The sequence below is a fragment of the Camellia sinensis genome, chromosome 9 (assembly GCF_055761805.1).
Source record: "Camellia sinensis isolate YWXY chromosome 9, ASM5576180v1, whole genome shotgun sequence".
Lineage (NCBI taxonomy): Eukaryota > Viridiplantae > Streptophyta > Magnoliopsida > Ericales > Theaceae > Camellia > Camellia sinensis.
The window spans coordinates 26,302,324-26,315,423 of record NC_138969.1 but is presented as its reverse complement, the minus strand read 5'-3'; the positions used below and the strand labels follow the sequence as shown (position 1 = coordinate 26,315,423).

Below are 13,100 nucleotides of genomic sequence, written 5' to 3'. Positions count from 1 at the left end.
TTTCTAAAATTTTAATTTGAAATTTTGTTTTAAAACTATGATTTTAAAAAAATCATAACAAATTAATTAAAATATATTTTCAGAATTTAACTTCAAACATGATTTTTCAAACCAACTATTTAGATTTTAAAAAATCCTATCTCAAAACTAGTATAATAATAACCGTATTGTTTTTTGTTGCCCAAAATGGACTACTTTTTTTTTTCTTTTTTTTTTTTTTTTTCATTTCAGTGAAATTGGCTAATAGAATTGCCATAACTATATATTATAGTAGTTGGGTGCACCAATAAAATTATTATTGAAATTGTCAAATTTTGATATTATTATCCATGAAATTTGGGCAGAGAGATGATGATTGTATCAAAAAAAAAAAAGCCAATATTAAAATAAGATCTTATAGTATAGTTAAAATTTGACAATAAAATTTAAATTTGATATTTACCATTAAAAATGATCTTACTCTGCATTGAATTGAGATAAAATAATATTGAAGAAATTTTTTTTTAAAAATAAAATCCTGAACATTTTATGTTTCAATGATAATAATTTAAAATAAATACCGTTTCAATAAAGGTCCAGTAAAAATTATAAAGTAAAATATAATTTTTGTGTTCACCCACTTGCACTGCTATGAAAAATCAAATTATTTTAAATTATTTTCAATAAAATATATTTTTTTGAAAAAAAACTTCGTAAAATGACCCCTATTCATAATCCTTGCATTAAATGCAATTTATTTTATCCATTTGGCAAATATAGTCAAAAAAATTATATAATAAAATTAAAATTCTTTTTTCATTCTTTTTTATCTTTTTTACATATTTTTTCTTAAAAAATAAAAAAAATTTGCATTCCGAACAAAACTATGCAAATTTTGTTTTATAAAACAAAAATGTAATTTATTCTCAAATTTATAATTGTCCAATAAAATTAATTTTTTACATGAATAACTTTTATTACAAAGTTTATGAAACAAACATTTTGAATCACCAATGCAAATCTAAATTAAAACCTATAAAAAGTGTATAAAGAAATATTAAAAGATGAGGCATGAAAAAAAACTAGCATGATACAAATTATTATTTTAAATTTTATATTTTTTTATCATTATTTCCTTTATAAAAAAAAAAAAAAAAGAGAAGATTGTTAACATTAAATATATTAAAAAAAAAAGAAAAAAGATTGAAGTTATATTTAACTTTTGTTGTGAACCTTATAAATAAAAAAAAAAAAAAAAAAAATTGTTAACATTAAATATATTTTAAAAAAAAGAAAAAAAATTGAAGATATATTTAATTTTTGTTGTGAACCTTAAAATAAATAAAATAAAATAAAAAAATGGTTGTTAACATTAAATATAAAAAATAAAAATGGGGATTAGAGTGGGTGGAGAAAAATCCATACCTATTAAGAAATGGGGAGGATGGTACCCATGGGAAATAGAGAATGAGAAAAATTTATTATAAAGGAATGAAAATGGGGAAAATATGAAAGAATGACAACAAACTAAGCAAAGCCATAACTGACAAATACGTATAAACTGGTTCAGAAAATGCTAGAGATTTCTACTTAAATGTCTCACATGTGTGGGACCCACACCATGCGGGTCCCGCATGAGACCCACGCTTAGGTGAGATATTTGATAAAAATTTTAATAAATCTTTTGAGATTTGATTTTCCAACCTTATAAATTCATATAAATCAAACCAAACAAAACTTAAGTCCCATCAAATAGAGTCGGCTACATGAATCATTCTTCTCCACTCAACAACCTTATAAATCCATATGAAACAGCTAAAATAAAATAAATTTCTCTAATAATTCTACATAGCTCAAAGATAATTAATCATATCCCTACACATCCTCAAATAAACAAAAACAAAAGCAAAATTTTTTTTCCAAAATACTTCCAACTCCAAATACACTTTATAACCCCTCTCAACCTCAGCACTCAAACCACCAAGGCTTGAAACCAGAGCAACCAAAAATAATGAAATCCAAGTGTACAAGAAAAGCTTTACACAACCCGAACGTAAGGCCACACATAAATCAATCTTTCCAGTCACCTTTTTCCCAGAAGAAGCCACAGCTGCCACTACCTCTGTGCTTATCACTACATAAAACTATATTGTAACCAATTCCGTCCCCCCACCCAAAACTGTGGCACAAACACCCCACCACCCAAAAAGAAAAACCTACCACACCCACTGCATTACTACAATGTTCCCAAACACACCCACTTAAGTTCTGAAACGATAAACTGATACAGGCATATGCCACAGGGAAAATGGTGCAAGAAGAAAGATACGAACGCGCTAAACAGACTACAAGAGTAGATAGAAACAGAGTATCATTTGATGCCTTGATACATATTAAAGGCAAGCATAACTTTTCTGGAGTAGAAAGATGTCATCACCAACATTTCACTACAAAAACAATATCTGTCTGGTAGACTACAGCTAAGTTCAGATGTAACACTAAAAGGATGGGGTTATGGGTCTGTAACTGATCTTTCTAACAGCTGTTCATTAAGAAAATGAATGAAGATAGATTATATTCAGCTTGATTTCTTAGAGATACGCTATAGATTCTAGGTCAGAGTGGAAATACTACTACTAAATGTAGAAGACAGGCTGCAAACTTATATCCTTAGTTCAAAAAAGTCAACAGACTCGTACCCAGTATACAGGACATTAAGCTTTAAAGCGGTAAGTTAGAGAGCTACTGCAAAACCCCGCAGAAGAATCCCTCCAAAACGGCCATATACCCAATTGAAGAGACAATAGATAGAGGAATCACGGATATCATATAAAAAGTCCAAATAACTTTCAAGGCCAAAGTTATCCTATAGATGTATTCATGCCTATTTGAAATGCAAATCATAGTATTCAGTCTGATGGGAATGGGAACGAAACACGAGATATTTTTCATGAAATATGGAAAAAAGTCTAGAGTAGTTCATAACAGAGTAATACAGTTGTCAGGTTACGCAGGAGTGCAAGTCAGATGGGTATTTTTTGTTATCTTAATTAAATAGGAAGTATAGAACAATGGCAACTAAGCTATCTCCTGCAAGGCAAGTATATAGCAAGGTCCAAAGAGTAGAAACACACCAAAACGATGCATTGATAAGTAGCAATATGATAGAAGAAAACACACGAAGTACAGTGAAACAGAGAATTGGACTGGGTTGGGTGGGTTGGATATTTATCCCAGAGCTTCTACTTACACAACAAAATGATCTCCTTACACATTTTTTAATTAAACCCCCATCAAAAATTCAAAATTCTTCATGTTATCTCCTTTCACCTCTCATAATTTCAAACATACCCTCATTACTAACCTCCATTCATCTCTTTACACCCCTGCACCTTTCAAACCTCACACCCACCTCAACCATAACTGCCAACCACCACAGCCGCCACCACCTCCAAGCCCTCTCCCACCCCCGACCTCCTTCCCCTACCCCAGTGACCACCAACCCGCAGCCTCGACCCACAGCAGCTCTATCCAATCCCAGTGACCTACCCCCTCTGCAGCTCTCGCCCACCCCAGTGGCAACCACCCTGCAGCCCCCCAACGCACCCCAAACTTCAAATATAGAATTTTCAGAGGGGAGAGAGAAAATCTAGGATTTTCAAAAAAGAAGAAAAAGTTCAGATAACAAGAGCCAACCCATGGCTTCTGTGTGGCTTCATGGAACCAATTCAATGCCAATGTTCAGGTCCAGACAACCGAAGCTGAACCAATGGCCTTCGTTTGGTTTCTTCATGCCAAATCAATGGTGTTCATTCAACGACCGACCACCAAATGGAGGGGGAGGGGTTGGGGATGGGTGGGACGTTAAAAAGGACAGGGGAGGAGAGAAGGGTAGGGAGGAGAGAGTTGCAGGGGGGTTTGCAGTTGGGAAGGGGGGTTGCAGTGGGAGAGGGGGATCGCCAGTAGGGGAACGGGCATTGCAGTCATCGGAGGTGGCAGCAGTCGCTGTTGGTAGTCAGAGGTGGTGGCAGTAGCTGCGCCGAGGGTGGTGGTTGGTGGTGCAATAGAGTTACGGTTTGAAAGGAGAGGGGTGTAAAAGATGGTTGTGCAGACAAATTGGGTTTCAAGTGTTTGTGGGTTTAATGGTAGTTTTAGAAAGGGATAGAAAATTGTAATTAAAAAATACACACTTAGGGATGAATAGGAGATAATTTTGTTGTGTCAATAGAAGCTCCCACAAACCAGACTGGCTACTTGAAAACCCAAGAAAACTTTTATGCTTCTAGGGTTTTTTTTTTTTCTTTGGTCCTAATACCAAAGCAATAGAGATTTATGAATCAAAGAACTAAGCCATACGAAGGCATTGGGAACCCAATCACTTGAAAATATAAGAGTGGTGGCTATATAAAAAAAGGAAGAGCTCCAATGCTGAATCCAGAAGGCAGCAGTGAGGTTCATTCAGAGAGGTGTAATAAATTAGGTGGAAAGCTCCTTTGCACAAAATAACCAAGGACTATTAAGTATATTCTTGTGAGCCACAATTTCTATTGAACAGTCAACTAAGAATGGAAAAGGTTGGCAGGATTAATAGACAAATTCTAAAAGACCATTAGAAGGCCATCAATCCTGACAAGTTTTTAGATAAAAAGCATTTATTGATTTTTCTGGAATCACAGAATTAGATTTCCAAAAAAGATTCATGATGGCATAAGTTATAAAGGAATCCCAACAAAGACAAAGCATCAGCTGGAATTTGAAGAAACGACAATTCTCGTGACTTAATTTTAGCTGAAGATTCTTCATATAAACAGGTCAAGCACAGAACTCAAATTAGAAGAAAGACGGGGGAAAGGACAATGCCATATAGCATGCATAAGTCATTAGTTCAAGAAATTGAGGTGTACCTTTTCTGTGAAACTAATCTGTAATTGTCAACCAAGTCAGGGAAGTAAAAAGAAAAAGAGTTTAGAACCAAGTTCATTTCATTGTGCATCAGACAGGATATCTTCTCAAGAAGATGAGAATAAGAGGATTGTATGGCAACACTAATTAAAACATCCATGTATTATGAATCCGACAATTATGGTTATTACTGAAAGTACTCTGGCACGAACATCAAAGTTATAGAGCAAAACAGTATCTGCAAATAAGATGGAATCCACACTAACCAAGGATAAGAATTAATAAAACACTTTGAAAGGAGAGAAGATCCTATCAGTTCTAAGACAGCCGCAGATGAAGAATCGATTAAGCAACATAGACAACCTATATCCACAGAAAATAGAGCCTGCAGTGAATCTTCCGGCACAATCTTGATAGGCTTTGTTACGAAAAAAAACAGGATTGCAACAGACAAAACCTAGAAATGAAGCCCTCTCCAAGAAATGACCTAAAGGAACTAGAGAGAGTAAACATTTGAGGGAGAATGCTCCATGATCTAAACCAGAATTCACCTTCAAATACCAAGAAGCATCCTCGTATTTTAGGTAGACATTATAAATGCCTGAATCAAGTTTTCAGCTGCACGCTTCTGCTCAGATGTGCCAGATATTAGAGCCACACGATCACCCCGGGAAGATTTGGATTCAGAGATCTCTACAACTGCTCCAGATATCTGGAAGAGAAACAAGTGCAAGTGAGAATGTCATTTGATCAAAGTGTGAGTTCAAGGTTAGTTATGGGCCCAAGTAACCTCCCCAACAGATAGATAATCAGTCGCCAAGAAGCAATTATGTATCTCAGATTGAAATCTGATGGACGGTTAAAAAACAATAGTTGAAGCAGACTAAAGTATTGGCCATCAACTGTATCTCAGGATGAAATCTGATGGACAGTTAAAAAACAAGAGTTGAAGCAGACTAAAGTATTGGGCATCGAACACGAAAAAGGCTGAGACATTTTATAGGGTTCAATCTATGACTCTATGCCCTAAATCAACCAAATTAGATGTCGAGCACATTAGTCCACCTCCCCTCTTTGATGCTAATGGCACCACTATTAAATTGTATGATATTTGCCTCAATGATATAGTGATTTAATCCTCAAGTTTACGATCCCCATGAATGTTAGTCATGGACCGCCAAACAAAATGTGAGCTCCCTCCGTATGAAAGATAATCAACCAAAATTTAAGTGGATTAAGAAAAGAAGAAAGAAAGAACCAACCTTACGGATGTTAGCTATATTAGCCCCGCCTTTACCCATCACTTTACCCACTGCATGAGCAGGAACCACCATCTCAAAAGTTGATGGAGGCGGCAATCTGTTTACAATATATGGTATAAAGACATCAGGATCAAATTAGAAGGGAAATATAGTAAGAAACTCGTGGCCATAATAATACTAACCCTCCATACATCTTTGACGAGTATGAAGACAAAGATCCATAGCCATTGTCTCCCATCTATCAAAAGAGAAACAGCCACTCAAATAAGAACCACAAGAACAGGGGTGGAGTTAAAAAATTAATTAAGTGGACAAAACAGTGAAAAAATTAAATAATAAAATACTGAGATAAACACCAATGCAGGAAAAAGAGCAAACAATAAATCCCACAAAAAAATAACTTGAAATTTGAAAAACTAGACAATAGGCCACACATCGATGAAATAATTAACAATATGTTTCAGAGGTGAGACATTGACAAGTTAATTAACATGTTTCCCTAAAAATGCATCTAATCGTCAAGAATTACAATCAACAGGTTTCATAGGTGAGACAAACAATATCTTTCACCATCAACACAATCACCACTGCCGCCATTGTCACCACTATAGCACCACCACTATATAACCACCATATACCACCAACACTATCACAACATCGCCGCCATCACTGTCACTCCACTATTACCGCCGCAGCCACCCCTTTACCTCCGCCATCACTTCATCACTAGCACCACCATCAATACCATCACACAACCGCCACTGCCGCCATCACTCACTCCACTACCACCATCTTCACCAACTCTATCCTACCTCACACCACTTCCTTATAACCACAACCGTCATGCCAACACTACCACTGTCATTGCCGCAACTATCTTACTACACAAACACTGTCTCGCAACACCACCACCACGACGCTGCTACCAAATCACCACCACGATATGAAGTGTAAAGGAAAAATTAATAAATTTCAAAGTATTACTTTTTTTACATATCAAATAATTTGATTAAATTTATTTAGCACATAAATTGCAGTAGATACCAGACAGTTTTTCAAATTAAAAAATTCAACTTTTAAAGTTTTCAGTTTTGTATATTTCAATTTTCAGTTTTAGGAAACAATGCCTAAGTAACAATATTAAAACAATATAGAAAAATAAGCAAGCACATTGCCATTAATGTACCAAAGAAAACTTGCAACTGGAAAAAAAATGAATAACAAGATCTAAAAATATCAAATGACCATAACACTAAGGAAATAACAAAGAAATCAAATGCCACAGCATTGACATACTGATAAAGATCCATATCCATAAAGGCTGCCTGAAGAAAGCATGCCTAAACCACTCCCAGATTCAGCTCTCTGTTCATAACCCATTGGAGCAACTGGGGGAACACTAGGCAAAACTGAAGGCATAGAAAAACCAGTACCACCAGAATACATAGAATCGGCACCAGCAGAAGTATTATGACCACCTTCCCTGTCTTTTAAGACGTCATCTCGAAGCCGCAGAACGATTTGAATAAGTGCATCCCTCACCCTACTAACTTCCCCAACCACCTATGCAGAACAAAACACGTGAACGGAAAGCAAGGTAAAGCTACACAAAAATACCAATTATACTAAAAAGCTTATCGAAACAGCATGAAATATACCTCAACAAGTTCATCGTTGGAATCAGCGCACTTAGGCTTCTCGCCTTTGGAGATACGGACATCAGCTTTAGTTCTCTTTCGGATCTCATTTATGATTGAACCACTTTTTCCAATTATACAACCAATAACTTTAGATGGAACAAGAAGCCGGATAGTTACAGTGTCATCATCTTCGTCATTTATCTTCCCTTGCAGCAATAAAACCGCTTCAACTGCTATGGATTTCATGTCATCCATGGACTGCCAAAAAAAGTGGTGCAAAAATATCAATACACATGGAATGAAGAATACCCTCAACAGCAGGTTTCCCAACCCAACAACTCAGAACATGATCCAACATTAAATAAATGGATACAGATAAATGATGGTATTTAGATGCCATTACATACAGTCATCAAAATAAAAATAAATGGGGCACAATAAATGAAGTCAAAAACAATTCTTCAAAAAATAAAGGTATTTTACAAACCCATGATAGCACGTAGAGATGATCCAAATGTACATATATATGTGTGTGTGTGTGTGCGCGTGTGTAGTAACTTGATCTGGGTTACAATTCCCCAATCAAAGTTAAAAACAGTGAGGAAATCAAGCGGCAGAGCAGTTTCTCCCTGTCCTCCTGCTAACTTTTGGGCACTTGACAAAGAAGTCAGAATATAAATAAAAAGGAAGCAGAAAGAAAGCTATACCTCTGTTGAGGTGATGGAGATGATACATTCATCACGATCAGCCTTATCATCAACCTCAATACGAGCACCACTGGCCTGTCTCACACTTTTTATTGAACCCCCTCCCTTGCCAATAACGCGCCCAATCATGTCAGAGGGGCACAGCACTCTCACAATTAACTCCTCTGATCTTGATGTACCACCATAACCAGAAACTACAGGAAGGGCAGAAGAATAAACAGGCCAAGTGCTCCCTGCATCAGCATACCCTGAAAGTTCCGGAACATGTGTAGCACCTAGGACAGGAGGAACAGATCTGGATGGGACAATAGGATCTACACTTGGATAGAGTCCACCAGCATGATAAATAGGAACGTCTGAAGGGATAATGATGCTTGGAGGGGCTTCAGGCACATTGGTGTCAAGAGGAATCTCTTCCTTTGGACTGAACTTGTACATGATTGCTGAAATTGCAAACAATGCTCTCTTCACTGCATCGGGCTCACCAGTTACCTATTTACATTGCAACAGAAATTTCATAAACCACACAAATCTTACCAATATCAGGCCATTTCCAAAACAAATAAGTCCAAATAATTGGAAAACAATGTAAATAGTGACTGAAAGGCCACATCTGTGTTGCAAACACAATTGTGCACAAGTATTGCGCATGGAATAAAATATATGGCAACATATCGAGATTTTTAAGAGTAGAATTGCAGTCTATTAATGTTTTCTTCTTCTTTTTTTTTTTCTTTTTTTTTGGGTAGAACAGAAGTACTTCAGGTAACATCGCAGTGCTTAAGGCGAGGTGGGGAATGGAACCCGACCAGTGAGTATGGGAGTACGGTGACCCATCCACTAGGCCAGGTCAGCTGCTCATGTATAAATGTGATTGAATCACAAAAGATTGCGAAATATGATGGATCGCAAATGGCTTTCCACATAATTCATATGAAATTCACTATATGATAAAAACTGCAATATATCCCACAATATTGCACAATGTACATAGCAGTTATGGCAGAAATTATTTTGTTCTATTCACTTACCTTAAATCCATGCAGCAAAAAATATAAGTATGAACATCAATAACCAATTTCTAAATTCCATTGGGTGAAAAAATCTACTAGTATTTATGCTGTTTGAGTGAGGAAGGCATCTATTAAGAAAGCGCATCTAACAACCTAATATCAATTCCATCAGTAGGACCAACAGAGTGTTAGTAATGAAAAAGTTGAAAAACATTTAAACAGGTCATCCTTCTCTCTTCTCCAATAGTATGCAAATTATATATCCTTTGTAGTTTGTATTGACATTTATTCATTGGTAATGGCAAAATTTACATCACAGTAAACAATTACCCATACAAAAAAATAAATCCATGCTACCAAAAAACCAAAAAATATATATATATATGGTTCTTCAGATACTATAACATCTGGCCGCATTACAAGAGATAGCATGTAAAATGATTTTATTTTTAGACATCATCTTTCAAAATTCAGCATTCTACTATCCAAATCCATTAAAGCAACTGAATGCAAATAAATATATACACATACCACATAATTTTCAAGTTAAAAAAATAACTAACCACAACAAAGTTGTCAAACTCCATTCCACATGAATGAGTGGGATCGCTAGCATCCTTTGCAGTAATCTTAATGTTTGTCCTTGTCATGCTTCTCAGTCTTTTTATAGTGGACCCAGACTTCCCAATAATGTTGGCAGCCTGGCTGGCGGGAACAAGAATGTGACACTCTTCCTTGTCTTTCCACTTCTTGTCCGAATCACCAACTGAAGCCACTGCATTTGCAATTGCAGCTTGCACCTTCAGAAGAGCATCTTGGGCAGGACAAAGAGGCTCTCCGTCATCGAATTCGTCATCCACCTCTACTTCATCTTTATCCTTCACGTAGGAATAGATTAATATAACTCTATCCTTACACCAGGGAACGGGTCAACAACCTTAACCCTGGCCTTTGTCTCTTGCCGTATCGAGTTTATCACTTTCCCACTCTTTCCAATCACACTCCCAATAAACCCATCTGGGCATAGAATCCAATAAATGATCAGTTCATCATTACCCTTGTCATCTCTATCATTTACCCGTCTCTTCTGATTCTTTCTATCTCCATCATTGTCCCTATGGGAACGATATCGCTTCCCAGTCTCACCCATTCTTCTATATCAATAATTGCCTCCTGATGACACCAGAAATAAGTTTCAAAACTAGCCATCCATCAAAATCAATGAAAAGGAAAGAAAAAAACCGAAGTTTGACTTATAATCTTTTGTATAATAATAAATATCTTATAGAATTGAATGCTAATTGTATTAGTCTCAGTTCAGTCACCCCAAACAACAAATCCCACAAATTCTTATCAATGAAACAGAAAAATTCAGAGTCAAGAGAGGTAGAAAAGAGAGGATCTGAATTTGTATAAAATTCATAAGACCCATTAATGAAACTGAAAAAAAAAAATTAGAACTTTAATAGAGATAGATGGTTAACTCAGTTAAACAAAACAAGAATTCTTGAGAGAGACAGAAAGAGAACTGTGAGAAGACAACAGTTTCAGACAAACAAGGTTACAACACATTAAAAAATTGAAAAAAATAAAATAAAATAAAATAAATCTAGTAAATAGTTTATCGGATACAAATCCAAAGAGCGAAGAGTCTTTCAATAAACAAAAAATACAAATTATAAGAACTTATTATAACCCTAATTCGCTAACGCTGAAATACTGTTGGAAAACCTAGGAAACGATCGTACCTGCAGATGAGAGAATCCAATTGAACAAAAACCCTAGGCGAAGGAAACACGAAGATGCTTAGAGAGAGAGAGAGAGAGAGAGAGGGAGGGCGCTGAGCGATGAAGTTATAGATTGCGAAAGCATTGGTAAATTCGAGGTACTATCTAGGGTTTGAGATTTTCGAACCGGTTCAATCCGGTAACCTTCGGGTTTTTTTAGTATGTTTGCTTTTTGATCTGTGGATAGTGGGCCTGTAGTTTTTTTTTGAATCGAGTGGGCCTGTAGTTGGACCGGGCCATCTCCTTTCTTTATATATTTTTTGTTAAATTAATAAAGACCTTGGGAAATTAACTACTTTAGTTAGTTATTTAATTTTTTAAACTATTTTAATTTGGTTAAAATAATTGTGTTTTTTTTTGTAGTTTATTTAAGTAAGAGAAAAAATGAAATAATTATAAATTAGATGTAATATTTTATCTTATTAATTATTTTAGTCTATTTTATTTTTTAGTGGGCTATTTTAACTCAACCATTTTCTCAAGCACTCCAATTAACTCATGTAATTTTAGTCTTCGTTTGGGAATAGCTAAAATAGCCTAGCTTTTTGGCTATTTTAGCCTGGCCTTTTTACCCTCGTTTGGTTTTGTTTTTGACTTTTGTGAAAAAAAATGTAATGATTATGGTTTGAATGTGACATTTTATCTTATTAATTTATGTAGCTAATTTTGTCTTTTGTGTTTTTTTAACCAAAAAATCAAAACCAAACATAGCTTTAATTAGGACAAAGAGCATCTTAATTTCTTAAATTGATTTTAATTTTATCTAATTATATATTTTGACCTAAAAAATAGAATAAAATAAAATTACATTCGTCCATATGAGTTATAGTCAAATCAATAAGATTTTAAATGGTTAAAGAAAACATGTAATACAATATTTTAAGACGATGATAAATATTAAGATAGTTATAGATTGGGGAGGGGAAATGTGAAAGGGAAAATGTGGTGCAACTCTAAGAGATGGATAAATGCCAATTAACGACATTGAGCTCAATTAAGTGGAAGAGTTTATGACTGTATTTGTCATGTTTCGTGCATAAGGAGAACACATTATGGGAGAGTTAACTCAGCCAAACATGTTGGAAAATGGCTTTATATAAATCTTATTTTTTGTTAACTTTTAGCATTAATTAAAGTAGGATTCAAGCGTTATTTTAAACGTTTGTAATTGTAGTCGTGTTTAATGCCACGCAGTGAATAACATCATATATTTGGTTACTCAAAATCATTTCCGGATGAATGAAAATTCAACGTGCATTTTCGGATTCGTGGATATAGCTTTATGTGAGTTTCTTACACATTTGTAAAATGTGCTTGTCCCACATTGGAAAAGCTTAACGATTTATATGGGTATATAAACTCTAGCTTGGGATACTTCGGATAGGCCCCAAGGGGTACCCAAGTTTGTAAAAATGTGAGGTTATGGGTAAAGTAAGCTAGATCCATTGGACCCAAAACAAAAACCATATGCGCACCGCTGTCCATTTGGGTTGGGCTTATTCGACCCAATACTTATCTTTTTGGGCAAAAACCATTTGTATTTTATTTATTTATTTTTAATTTTGATTTCAAAATTTAAAATAAGTTGGTCAAGTTTTTTTCCTTCACCTAAACAGATCCCGAACAAGTTCATACCTATTGAATCCACCCCGAATAGGTTTTTCTACCTGTTGAATTTGTCTGAACAGGTTTCCTATCTGTTGGCACCTATTCGGAAAAGCCACATGTTCTCCTAAATACACCCTGCCATTCCAGCAATTATGGGCATCCAATTTTTCCTTAGCATTTCATCTTTCTTCTTCAAGTTCGT

General features: G+C 35.2%; 1 protein-coding gene across 1 annotated transcript; it reads right to left on the bottom strand.

The window, feature by feature from the left end:
* Positions 1-1,800: 1,800 nt before the first annotated feature.
* On the bottom strand, positions 1,801-11,393 carry LOC114274616 (KH domain-containing protein At4g18375). Its single transcript, XM_082886361.1, is given in 9 exon segments — positions 1,801-5,593; positions 6,144-6,240; positions 6,326-6,381; positions 7,440-7,706; positions 7,802-8,041; positions 8,491-8,982; positions 10,067-10,419; positions 10,422-10,676; positions 11,252-11,393. Coding segments are annotated over 8 exon segments (1,869 nt in total). The 5' UTR covers positions 10,654-10,676; positions 11,252-11,393; the 3' UTR covers positions 1,801-5,461.
* Positions 11,394-13,100: the final 1,707 nt, after the last annotated feature.